Source organism: Benincasa hispida, chromosome 8 (genome assembly GCF_009727055.1).
Source record: "Benincasa hispida cultivar B227 chromosome 8, ASM972705v1, whole genome shotgun sequence".
NCBI classification, from domain to species: Eukaryota; Viridiplantae; Streptophyta; class Magnoliopsida; order Cucurbitales; family Cucurbitaceae; genus Benincasa; species Benincasa hispida.
Window position 1 is genome coordinate 1,245,360 of NC_052356.1, and position 14,534 is coordinate 1,259,893.

Here is a 14,534-nt window from a genome sequence, read left to right on the forward strand (position 1 = left end):
AGTTCAGATGCTCAAGGGCTATTTAGAGATACACATTAATTAAAGAATGAATGAATCTATCATTATCAACAAAAAAGAATTTTGTAATTTTATCTCAATCTATACCAAGTATTCAATTAAACAAAAAATGGAGCATATATGTAAAATACAAATAGGCATGAACCGCACCCACTCACAACTTTAAAAACATACATTGTCCTTAATGTATTGCAAAGCCAAAAATCATGTACAAGGAAAAATAGAGGGAGAGAACAGAGAACTTCCTTGAATTTGGACGCATGCATAGATTAGAGTATGCTGATTTTCAAACAAAGACCAGTTTCAAAATTCTTTCAGTTATGTTTTTTTTTTCAACTAATGAAAGGACAAAAATAAGAAAGGGAAAAAACTGAAAATAAAATAAAGGAAAAGAAAGGTGATAAATTTTTCACCTGGGTACCTTCAGGAAGTGCAAATTTTTATCGCCGTTTACTCCACATTGGGTGAGGATAGACTGAATTGTATGAGGGTGAAGCCAAAACCAAGCCCAAGTGAGCAAGGTCCACTTCCCCTTCATTGAAGAATTTGAGACGATGCCCATTTACCTTAAATTCCTTTCTTGTGTCTAAACTTCTTATCTCCATTGCACCATAGGGAAAAACATTAATAACTTCAAACGGTCCAAGGCACTTAGATTTAAGCTTACCTAGCATGACCTGGAGGTGTGAATTGAATAGTAGAACCTTTGGACCAACCCTAAAGTCCTTCCTTACGAGACCCTTATCATGAATGAGTTTTGTTTTCTCCTTGTAGGTCCTAGAGTTCTCATAGGCTTCAGATCTCAATTCTTCTAATTCTTGAAGTTCAAGGAGTCTTTCTTCATCGGCTTGAGCTAAGTTCATATTACACTGTTTGACCGCTCAGTATGCCTGTGTTTGATCTTGACTGGTAGGTTACACACCTTGCCATAGACTAGTTTTGTAAGTTGTCCTATATGCCCATAGAGCATTGTCAAGACACGTGCTCCAATCCTTCATTTTGAGGTTGACTGTCTTTTCCAAAATACTCTTTACCTCTCTATTGAATGTCTCGACTTGACCATTAGTTTGAGGATGGTAGGGAGTGGCCACACGATGGTGAACTCCATACTTCCTAAAAAATGCTTCAATGGTCTGGTTATAAAAATGGGAACCTTGATCACTGATAATAACATGTAGAATGCCAAACCTACAAAAGATGTTTGCCTTGAGAAAACTTAAAACAACATCAGAATTGTTAATCTGAGTGGAGATAGCCTCAACCCACTTTGATACATAATCAACTGCTAACAAGATGTATAGATATCCAAAAGAAAAGGGAAAAGGTCCCATAATATCCATTCCCCAAACATTGAAAACCTCACAAATAAGAATCGAATTCAAAGGCATTTCATTCTTCCTAGAAAGTGACCCCGACCTTTGACATTTCTCACAAGATTTACATTACACGTAATGTTTGGATGGAGAATTGATGTCATTAATTCGACGCCAAACCAAAACAAAAGAAATTTGTAAATACCGAACTACTCCTATCACTACTCAAACGTAGCAACAGTGGTAAGTCCAGTCGATCCATAGAGAAGTGCGATTGGTTTCGTTGAGTTAATTTTTTAATTAGAGTGATAAATGGGGGGTTTGTGTGTGGAAGAGATAAACATGTATGAAATTAAAATAAAAGGGTAAATGCAATCTAGGGTAGGAGTCCATGTAATTCCTAGAGCAAGAGAGAGTTCCTATATAATTTCTTTCATTAGGCACCAATTAATTACGCGGAATCTATCAATCCTTCAACCTATTAGAAATTCTAAAAGTCCAATTAGCCAATTTTGATTAAAAATCCAAACCAGCACTAATTTAGTTTAAATCTTTTCCTTCTTAGCGACATACAAGTTAAAACTGAAAAGTATTAAGAAAGGATTCAATTGTTGAGACATTCTACAAGCCAGAAAGCCATATCTTGTAGCATGATTTATTTGGAAAGATTATACTAGGACATACATGAGTTTGGCCAGAAAAAGTCTAGGCCCTAAACATGCGATTCTAATACGTGAAACTAAATCAATCAATGATGCATAGGTTAGAATGATTGTGCAAACAAGAATTTCAATAAATTAATTTGTCAGAAGAATTTATCAAAACTATATTAATATTAAAACAAATCTAACAAAAGATTTCACAAGAATGCAGTTAAATTAATTAAGAAACCTTTAAGAAATTAAACACAGGGATCTTGCTTAATGAAACTAGATAGAGATTACCTCTCAATTCATAGACAAATCTGAGATACACGTCCGTTCCATTGATTACAACCCAAAATAAAAAGCGAAACTAACCTAAAGATACTGAAAAATTGAAGGGAATGGATGAAGGAACGAGTTTTACTACGGCTTCCATCAATTTGGCCTCCCAAATTCGGCATATTTTGACTTAAGGCTGAAGAGAATATTTATAGAAGTTGAGGTAGCATTGCACGCGCACTAATCATGTCCGTCTGTCAAAGTTCGCAGCATCGCGACGCTGTAAAGCAATGTTGCAACGCTGTGCTTTTGTCTTCAAGTGTCGAGGTCGAGTGTCGCACGACGTTACAACGGTGGCGATGCTGATCTTTCGGAGCGTTGTGACACTGTGGGCAGCGTTGCAACGCTCCTCTGTACTTCGAGCTGCTGCCTTCAAGCATTGCACGAGAGTCAGGTTAGGCAATTTCGAGCATTGTGACGCTCCAGTAGGGGCATTTTGGCCCTTTTGAATCCTTTGAAGCTCTGATGCTCAAATCAAGTCCAAATTGCTTTAAATTAACCCTGATCAGCTTCAAATCACCAATTGTTCTTCAAATTAACCCTAGATTGAGTTGTGTGACTCAAAACAAGCTTGAATCAAGGGATGAAGGAGAAATGCTCACTATAAAAATCTTGTTGAAGAACTCTTTATTCAACCCGGATTTTCTCTAAAATTCTCTATAGATTGCATTCCCGATTTTCACTTCAATCTCTTCATTATATTGTAGGTCAACATGCAAAGGAGAGACTTGCATGAGTTGCAACTCATGCTTCGAGAAGACAAGGCCAAGAGAATGCTTCTTGTGTGAGCAAGTGAAGAAATGGATAATGGAAAATCAATATTTTCCATTTTAGTGTTTTTTTTTTCTAATTTTCAAATTTATCTCAAAAATTTAAATTTGATTTTATAAAATCTATTTTTATTCTAAAAATGAAAATTTTAATTAATTTCATAAATTAATTATTAAATAAAATTTAATTAATTTAATATCTAATATTAAATTAATTTTAACACATATTCATCTTTATATATTTAAATCATATTTAAATTTATAAATTCTCATAGTTCATTTAATTCTCAAATTAAACATGTAATTATATCGCATATAATTACTAATTCCCTTAATTCTAATTTGACCGTTTCAAATTAACTTATCACGCTATTCTAGAGCTAGTCCGTTACGAGCTAGTAGGAGGACCTGCGGACCTATAGATCATGGGCACCAACGATTCGAGATTAATTGGCTGAACTCATTAGATCAAATTAATTCCCATTCGTTAACTAATGGGTCACTCCATAGTTGCATTCCCCTCATTGTAGATATATTATGTCCACAGATTTAACCATAATCAACAAGTCGCCCCTTCACAGGTTGTTCGTAATAACGGCTGGGTCAAATATCTATTTTACCCCCGAGATTACGTCTTATTCTTCAAGTCTCTACTGATCCTCTAATGAACAATTGCTTTATGATCCGATCACTAAACCAAACTCTCTTAGCCAAGTGAGAAGGTGGGGTCCCTTGTTCAAGACCTGGATTCAGTACTTGAGAAAACAACCTCTCTCCTATCCCTAAATTGGGTAGGCGTGAACTTCGTCTTATAACCTATATCCCCAGCTATCTATCCGGTCTTACCCCTAAAATGAGAGTCTTATTGAGCCGGCGCTGTTGAGCCAATCTTCACCTATGCAAATCTCAGGATTAAAATCGAGTTACCTAGGTCATCTAAGTGAAATAGTCAGCCTTATACAATAAACAATGTTATAAAGTAAGAGTGACTTATTTCTAGGTCCTGATCTTATGCAAACTCATTGCATAGGATGCCCCCACTCCTCATGTCATAACATGTACGAATTAGGATCACTTCGTATGTAGCACTTTACAACTCTTTGTAACAACTACAGAGTAGGTCGCATCCAATGGTGTTACCAGAATAAGGTGCCCAACCTTATTCATGTACCATAGATCATTTTGACTATTTACTCGAATCTAATCCACTCTTATGTCTCCACATAAAGTTCAAGTACTCATACAATAGTCATGGGTCTTAGTTTATTGGATTTAGACTTTCATACAATTTATTAAATCAATAATAAGTATATTGATTATAGAAAATGTTTATCATTTTACAAACTGCGAGTTTTAGGACATAAAACCTAACACCAATTAATAGAGGTTCCTTGTGGATCAACCTCTTACTTCCACTATAAATACTGGTTAGTCTTAGTTGTTGCGTGAGTACTATAAATTTCATTTGTCTTGGTATAAGTTTGAATTAATGACATCGAATTTGTCTCGAACAATTCCTTTGAGATTATTATAGGAAAGGTGTTCCCCTCGCCTAGGTATACGTACTTGAGATGATTAGGGAGAGCCTTAAACTCAATCCTTTGTACTTGCGAATTACCAAGATCAATGTTAGAAGAAGAATTATCATTTTTGCAAATATTAATAGAAGAAAGAGATAAATCATGTGAAGAACCATTTGAATCCAAATCAATATAGGGGGCCACCAACTCATCAGAATTACCCTCATCAGACAAAACAATCTCATCCATAAAATCATGGGTCTCAATCAAGCATAAAGAAAAATATTCTTTCGATAACTTCATGACATCATACATATTAAACGAGACTATTTTCCCATCAAATTCTACAGAGAGACATCCTTTATCTACATCTATTTTTGTTATAGTAGTTTTCATAAAGGGTCTTCCTAATAATATGGTAGAAAAAGAAGGTGTACTAATCTTGTCCATTATTAGAATATTAAAGCAATGGGAAAAATTAAGTTTTTTACTTGAAGCAGAACATCCTCAACTAATCCTAGAGGTTGAATATAAGATCTATCGGCCAACTGACTACAAACAAAAGTTTTTTTGCAAATCGTTTAGTTTAAGATCATCGTATACATGGTATGGCATAACATTGAATTCTTCTAAATCAAGCATGGCATGCCAAATTACTCTTTCACCAATAACACAGGGTAAAGTAGATATACCTAGGTCACGAAATTTCTCGGGCATATTGCTTTTAAGTAAGGCCAAGACATTTTTGCTTACCACCACTCATTCCTTGTCCTTATCTATTCTCTTCTTTGTAAAAAGTTCCTAAATAGATTTAGCTTACCCTGGGATTTGTTGAATTGCATTAAGAAGAGGGATATTGATCTGAACCTTCTGAACACTATAAGAGTTCTTCATCCTTGCTTTCCTGCTTCAGTTTTACCAATCTAGTAGGGAAGGGAGCCTTAGGTACATAAGGTTCAAATGTAGACAAAGAAGATGTATTTACCTTAGGTGTCAGTGGTGGTGCTTCTGGTTTTGCTTCACTGTGCTCGTCTTGTATTATTTCTTCCTGAAACTTAACAGAGGAGAAACAGGCTGTGTCAAATCAATTGAGGAGGTGGGTGGAGATGGGAGCTTCTTCGCACTCTTTAATGTGCTGGCACTCATGTTGGCATGGTCTGGTTGAGTAGGTAATTTTTTCGAAGCCTTGCCCTCAAACGGCTCACTGTTGCTAGTTGGATAAACTGAGTACCCAAGTTTGCAAACCCCGTCCTCGTCTCATGTTGTAAATACTTGGTTTCATGTAATAGTTGGATAGAGTCCTTTTGCGACTGATGGATATCCTATTGAAATTTCATAGAATGGTCAGCTAAAGATTTATCGATATCCTCTAATGACATACTTGAGAAAGATGATGAGGGTTGGTTGTGAGGCCTTGAATCATGGTGCCATTGTCCTCCCCATTTGAAGTTAGGATGGTTCTGCCATCTAGGATTGGAAGTAGGGGCATGAGGGTCATATTTTCTCTGGAAATCTCCTGCCGCCGAATCTATAACACTCATGTCATTAAAGAGAAAACCACTATAAAAATACTGGATTAGTAACTGGTCAGAAATTTGATGATGAGGAAAACTAGCATATAATCAGTTATATCTCTCCCAATACTTTGACAAGGTCACCCTAAAATTCTGTTTTATCTCGTAAATTTCTTTTCTAATGGTATTAGCCTTAGAGGCTAGGAAATTTTTGTTTTCAAGAAATCTCTTTTTGAGGTCATTCTAAGTCGTTAAAGACCTGGGGGCAAGTAATACGACCAATCTTTGGCCGCGTCCTTTAATGAAAAAGGAAAGGACCTAAGATTTAATTGTTCCTCGATCACCCCATGGGGTCTTATACCGTCGCACACCATGTGGAAATCCTTTATGTGTTTATGTGGATTCTCTACTAGAATTCCCTTGAAGACAAGTTAAAGGTTGTTCAGACTAGGCTTGAGCTCAAAGGGTACGATGGTCTCCAGAAAATCGATGCATAGAGGTTGTTAAGCCATGTCTGACTCAGCCAACTCCCTAAGAGTTTTCTCTTGAACTTCACCCATGATAGCTTCTTCATTTTCTTCTATTTGATCATCTGAAGCTTGGTGATTTTCTTCACGTGGTCTTTCTCATCTCTTCTTCCTTCGGATTTGCCTTTCCTTTTGAGTGATCTCTGCAAAAAATTAAGCTCTAGACTTCTAGAGGAGCGGGTTATACACCAAAGGAAGAATAATTACATACAATTTCTTTTTCGTTTTTAGAAATTTTATTTAGAATACAAGAATTGCCTAAAACTAGTTGACAAGTTTCAACGGCAACGATGCCAATTTGTTAGCCAAATTAAATTGTTGTCGTCTACAACTTCTAACTAAGCAAATAATGTGTGTTCACCAAGCCTATAACCTATACTATAAAGGGCAGTACAAACAATATGTATGGGGTCGAGTCCTCAAGGAAACTACGAACTAGCAAGGCCAATTGAAGAATTCGATGCAATAGGATTTTTTTTTTTTTTTTTTGTGAAAGAGGCAAATTAAAAGATAACATGCAAAAGATGTAAATTGGAGACAAAAATAGAGCGCAAAATTGGTTTGAAGTTCTCAATAAAAAGGTTCTTGGGAATAGTTCATTAGATTTTAATTCTACCATTGGATACAAAAAATAATGAAAAATCATGAACTCCATAACCTATTAGGAAAACCTAATAGCCCAATTAGTCAATTAAGATTCTTAATCCAATTGACCTAAACTAGTCATAAACACTTCATTCTAAACGAAATTCATGTTTAATCCTAATTTGCATAAAGAATAGGGGTTCTTTGTTGTGACACTGTATGAATTGGAAAGTCTAAATTCATAGCATGATTCAATTGGGTGAAATTAAATTAGGACATATAAGTGTAAGTTCAGAAAAAGTCTTAACTCATATAAGGACTCCTAATTTTCACAACCTATTCTACAATTATGCAAAGATGCCATGTAATTTTGCATACAAGAATCCAATAAACTCGAGTTGTCAATTCATGATTTATCAAATTTCGTTCAAGAAAATCTCAAATTACACCCAAGAATTCATAGAGTTTAACATGAATAAATCAACATCCTCAAGAATTGAGCTAAATTACTATTCCCAAGATAGAAAGGTTACCTAACCTTGCATTGTCTTGAATCTTCCCAAGATAGAAAGGTTACCTAACCTTGCATTGTCTTGAATCAACACACAATGATCAAGAAATTGAAAGAACTAATGAAAAGAATTAAGGGATAGAAGAAAGAATGGTGAGAAACTGATGAAAGGTTCTCAAAATCGCTCTCAATTGCGGCTTCAATTCGTCACCCTTTCTGCAGGAACTGGAATTTTCTTTTTATATCATGATTGCGGCATTGCAATGCTCTGAAGAGCGTTGTGATGCCCTTGTCGAAACTCAGGCCTCAAGCATCAAGGTGGAGGCATGGCGCTGGCGTGACGTCGTGCAAGCTAATGTTGACTGCCTATTAATACTCATAGCGTTGCGACGCCCTGGTTAGCATTGCGACATTGTCGTGTACATGATGCTACTACCTTATAGCATCACCTGGGAGTGTTGCAGGGGCGTTACAACACTGCTTACATGCACGAAAGAGGTGCGTACTTCCTTTCAGCATCACGTGAGGGTCAAGGGAGAATTTTTCTAACTTCTTCCAACTTGATGCATCCAACTCCCAATTTGCTCCTTTTGGCTTGTTTTGTTTATGAATGAACTCTTTGCTCCTCGAGATCAACTTACCTATAAAATAGACATTTTATGCATAAGAAATACTCAATTATAGTTGAGTTAAGGATAGAATATTAGCTCTTTTTAAGAGCTAACAATGGCATTGCGACGCACGCGCTTGACACCCTTTGTTAGAATTTGGAGCGCCACGGTGATGCCACACTTTGCAACTTGTGGAATTAGCATCGAGGATGGCACTAGTGGCGTCATTGCGCTAGACTCTTTGGGACAATTTTTCTTTTTCCTCTTATGTTTGACCTAGTTTCTTCATTAGGGGTTTGAATTGGTTTATTTTAGCTCCATTCGCTCCCTAATGCTCAATTCTACCTTTTGGATGCCAATATTTATAAAATAGAAAATTAAATACATTAAATAGCATAACGATCCCCAATTAAACTGAGCAAAGTAGCACTTTTTGGTTACTAACAATGAATTTCTTTATGGATTTAAGTTAATGTTTAAATTTCTTTATAGATTTAAGTTAATGTTTAGCATTTTTAATAGAAGTTGTAGTTATGATATTTTTCAATATTATTGTGCTTTTTGCATGGATTGGTCATTGATGCATTCTAAGTTAAATGTTCAATTAGAAAGATTATATGTTTGATTGGACTTATAATATTGGATCATTATCTAATCTATCATGAAAATAGTTAGGTTGATAATGCAAGTTGATCATTACTATACCTAATGTCATGCTTAACTTGATTTCAAGAAATTAATAATCAATTATTTTTTTATAAGAAAAAATTATTGTCGAAAGATAATCCAGATAATAGTTTATATATTAAAACTATCATTGACAAAATATTCCACAAAACCATTGCATGACTTGATGAAGTCATTAAGAAAACCAACACCCTTGAACATCTTTGTCTCTTGAAGTTCAATCTCTATTTTATCTTTGTTTTCTTTACTTTCAATATCAATTCATCTAGTTTCCAAAGTTACGTCAAGAATCACAAACAAGGACATATGCACACTACAAAAATTAACCTATCGTGCAAACGCGACACATGTGTCATGTGAGCTCTTGACTACATAGGCAAACCAAAGAAAAAGGAGCACCTCAACGAGCCTTAAAATCGAAAAAGAAAGGCCAGAAAAAAAAAACCACAAATATAATTTCAAACCTTAAACCAAGAGAGAATCCTACATGTCATACTCGCCTTCGTTCCAACTTACTAACAATGTGGTGAAAGTATGTAGCTACAAGTAGGAATCACATGCTCACTTCATAGGCTAACTTATCGTGCAAAGGCCAAAACAAGTGTCATTTCAGCCCTTGGCTATATAGCCAAACCCAAGAAGAAAGAGTACCTAAACAAGCCTTGAAATAAAAAAGAAAATTAAAAGGCTCCAGAGCTCAGGATTAGAGCACAAACCACAAAACATAAACAAGAAAAACCAAAACAAAGACATCATGGCCACCACAAGAATAAAAAGAATAAATGACCAAGTAGATGAAGTAGACACTACAGTAGACTAGCCAAATGTTCAGGCCAAGAAGCAAACGAGTCTGAACAAAAGAAACAATAAGATGCAAGAGAACTCAAGGGCCATGTGGGACCCCTCAATGTAGACGTTGATTCCTTTCCATGGACTAAATTAGAATTTTGATACAATATCTTTCTTTGTAACACCATTGACTAAAAAGATTAACATTTCATAGGATAACCATATGTAACCCGATCTCATTCATGACTAAGTCATGAACTCTTACCTGTGAAGGTGTCTTTTGATTTGTATGGGTTGAGAGTAGCCCATGTTGCCAACTTAATATGCCTACCATTTTGGGGACAGAACCGAGTGGGAGTTGAGAATGTAACTTCACAAGATTCCTGATTTTAAGGTAAAGTAGATGAGTTTTTCCTTTAAGTGCTAAATTCAGGTCTTGAACAATGGGGCCCATCTCTCTCATTGGCCCGAGAGGGATTTTGTTTATATGAACAAGTTGTTCATTAGAGAATAGTGGGACTTGCAGAACAAGAGGTAATTTCATGGGCAAAACGATAATTTGACACAACTGTAATTACGGGCGACTCGTGAAGGATCGACTTACTTGTAATGGTTATATCCATGGACACAGTAATATATTTACCGTGCAAAGAGTACAACTATGAGTCTTCAGTGGAGTGACCCATAGTTAATGAATGTTGATTAATTTAATTAAAGGGTTTAATTAATTAATCTCAATCATTAGAGCTTCTAATATGTAGGTCCATAAGATCTCTTTGCTAGCTCACTAATGGGTAAATGGAAGGATTTATAGTTTTGAAAGAATTTGAAATTGTTTAAATTTAATAAGAGAATGCACATTAAATATATAACATATGATTGATATAATGTATGTAGACACATTATAATATAAAGTTATTTTTAAATGAGATTAAAAAATTCATCTTTAAGAGATGGGAGAATTAATATTTGAATGAGACTCGAATATTAAAATATGAATTGAATTTATATTAAAACTACAAGATAAAAGAGAGATGTATTTTTATTTAATTAAATATATGATAATTAATTAATTAGATTTAATATATTCATTTACTTTACTTTAATTCAATATATTAAATCAAATAATTCCCCTACAGTTACAGAGGGGGAGTGGAGAGGGGTTGAGGGGAGTTAACTCCCGTCACTAGTTTTTCCCTTTTAATCGTAAAAAAGAAAAAAAAGGGAATGCTCTACATTCTTTCTTCAAAACTCTCCCTACAAAAAGGAACTTCTCTCAAGAATCTCACAATAATTTTACAGAGTGATTATTCTTTGTATTCCTATTCTCCTCCAAAAAGAAACTGATTCCCACAAGCCTTTCCTTGCCCTTAGAAAATAGTAGGGCAACTCCTGTGGTGGTGTCCTCTTTGGTGTTTGAAGTGTTCATGATCTTGGCGAAGATTTGGAGAAATTATTGAAGAAAGTCTTCAAAGATAAAATTTCTTCACACTTCTTCTTGATGTAAGCACGCTTAATCCACTATGTTTCTTCTCTTTTCCGTGTTGTAATTTCATGGATTAAATTGATGCAAAAGTATTGATTCGCTTCCGCAAGGGATTCAACCCCTTTAATTGGTATCAAAGACAAGTTTTGCTATAAATTTATTTCTTGAATTTAATACAGAAAAGAGATGGTGGGTATTTTTATATTGTATATATGATGTATACTACGGTTTGTTTAATAGAAATTTTCGAGTATTAGCACTTAGATTTTAGGATTTTTCATTCTTGAGATCGATGTAAAGGCTTGGTGTTCTGAGAATTTTAATTTTGTTATCAAGTCTATAAGTCCGTACAGATCGATGACAAAAGTTGCAAAGAAGATTGGTCAAATTTGGATATGGAATTGCATTGAATAGAAGATGTGAAATTCGATTCTGTATAACAGCACTACGATGCCTCCGTGGAAGGCCACAACATCGTAGTGCTATGGCACAGTGCTACGACACAAGACCAACAATGCTATGCTTTGCCATATCGCAGCTGATAACATGTAGAAACAAGTTATTTGACCTCTTTTATCTAAAACAATTAGAAAAAAAATTGGAAAATGTGACAACTTGGAAAGAAATTCATGAAAATAATAATATCATGAGATCACATGCGTAAAAAGTCTCACAATCCATGAAAGATGTAAAAATCATGCTCTTTAGAAGTAGGAAATCTATTTATGCGATCATTGCAAAGGAAACCTTAACGCCAAAATTGGAATCACCTAGTTGAAAACATAGCTTCATGCGATAGATGACATGACGCATGGGCGGTGGAGGTCAAATCAGAGATCAAGTTAGTAACTGACAAGAAAGCTTCACGGTAGAGCCAATGAACTTCTGACGTGAAGTAGGGAGTGCGTCAAGGTATGAAATTTAATGCATCCTATCAGCACAATCATTAGTGAGAGAGGAAAAAGGTGTTTCTTGGTGCCTATATATATTCAACAAAGATTTCCATGCAATTGATAACCAAGACATTAGAGAAAACTCTGCATAAATTCTCACTTCAGAAACATTTTCCTTCGAGCCCTCGTGAAATCTTGAGTGGAAGCTCAAGATTTCTTCTAGAGAAAACCAAGGGGAGACTTCACCTTTAGCACAATCTTTCTGAAGTAGTCATCCACAATGTCGGAGGGAGTAAGGAATTGCATACCACGGCTTGATTCTCTATCTCTATCTCTCTTTTTTTCTACATTTGTTATTTATATTGTGTAAAACGTTGAAATAATTCTTTTTATCAATATGAATGCATCTATAGTTTATCTTTTATCCATCGCTCCATCTTTCACCATGAGCAACTAATTTCTTTATGGGTTGAAAAATATTGCAACTAACATGAACTAAGGAAAGCTTAATCGTGCATTCACCTTGTTTTATGTATGCTTTATAAACTATTTGAATAAGTCAAAAAATTGTTCTAAATAAAATGAATGTATGTTTGAAAAAGTAAAGGATTTAGACTGCATAAAACAAGAAGAGATTATCTTTAGAAATAAAGAGACATCTTTTGCATCAAATACTCATTGCATGCATCCTAGAAATAGGATATGGTGGCTAAATACACTGGGAAGTGTAGGTTATGATTTTCGAGTGATTATCTTGAACACATGGTTTATGCAGTTACTTAGGAATTTTTAGTGAATATTTTTCTCAACCCTATCTTTATTCATTTGAAATCTATATCTCTCCGCATAGACTATTTCACTTATGATTGGGATACCCATCACATCTATCACCATTTATTTTAGCGAGAGAATAGAAAGAAAATCATTGCATATTTAACAAACAGTTTGCATCAAGATCGAAGCGATTATTGTCAATGCATCAATAGAATGGAATCCCTGAGTTTGATCCTAGACTCACCAGGATTCTAATTGGATTTATACTTAGGTCTAACTAGATAAATAATGCATTCATAAGATAGTACAGAGCGCTCAAATCATCGCATAGATAAAACACATCAAAACATATCAAGTTTTTGGCACCATTGCTGGGATTGCGGTAACTAAGTTACACTAAAATTTATGTTTCTGACTTTCACAGGTCTTGATTTTTGACGTATTGTACCGTAATCTGTGAAAATGGTACAAATATTTTATGAGTGAGGGATCAACACTTGAGCTAATATACAATCTAGAGATCAGGAGGACCTTTCCCATAAGAAAAAGAGCAAATAAGAAAAGAAGACAAAGGAACAAGGCTAGGATAGTAGATCAACGAAATAATCTAGAATAGCCAAATGCAGTAATCAATGATAATGTGGATGCTCTCGCTAACCCCGTTCTTCTAGCTAATGATCGCAATAGATCCATCACGGACTATGTTTCACCAATCATATATGATTTCTCACTTGGAATTATGCATCTGTTCAGATAAAAAATTTACATCGTTAATAAACCCCAAATCGATTAAAAGAATACTTTTAAATCACTGAAACCTACTTCTTATACTAACAAGTAGCATAAGCAGCAAGTACAGGGTCAAACCACAGAGAGACCAAGAATTAAATCTCTCCTAAGCTAAATTTGACTATGGAAAGCAGTAAGAAATGGGTTCTGGTTTTGGATAAAATGAAAACATGCAAGAAATTAAAATGCAACGGATAAATGTAAACAGAGATTGGTCTATCTAGTTTCTAGAGTCATTCAATGCAATTTCTATCCTCTACTCCTGTAACTTAAACATCCAACCAATTCATACGTGCACAAGAACTGGCTCGATTCGATCTAACTAGCCTCGATAGTGGTAGATAAGTAGCAAGAATCTAACCAAGAAAGCGTCCTAATTATTAATTAAGGTCGAAAAGGTCATATCCTAACTAATCTACATGCTTCTAAATTCTATTGGGTTCAATAGCGGCCATATAGAACTAAAAATAATTGCATTATTGTTCAGGATTCAATTGTATCGATTAATTGTCAAGAAATCCATATTCAATTAACTAATTTTATCTTTGAACCTAGCAATTAGCACATTCTAGGAATAACCATTAAATGCACAATTAACTAATGCTACTTGATTGATTTTAGCTAGACATTTAAGTAAGATGTGACGTAACTAAAAATTGATTAGTCATGCACGATTATGCATGAACAGTCAACCTCGCAATCACATGTATATAAATTAAATCGGATTCAAAGAAGACGCAAATTCAACATGCCATTCATTCAAG

General features: G+C 34.9%; 1 protein-coding gene across 1 annotated transcript; it reads right to left on the bottom strand.

Annotated features, from left to right (window-relative positions):
• Positions 1 to 458: 458 nt before the first annotated feature.
• LOC120083096 lies at positions 459 to 881 on the bottom strand. Its single transcript, XM_039038650.1, has one exon. The coding sequence runs from the start codon at positions 879 to 881 to the stop codon at positions 459 to 461; it is 423 nt and encodes a 140-aa protein (XP_038894578.1).
• Between the last annotated feature and the right edge of the window lie 13,653 nt (positions 882 to 14,534).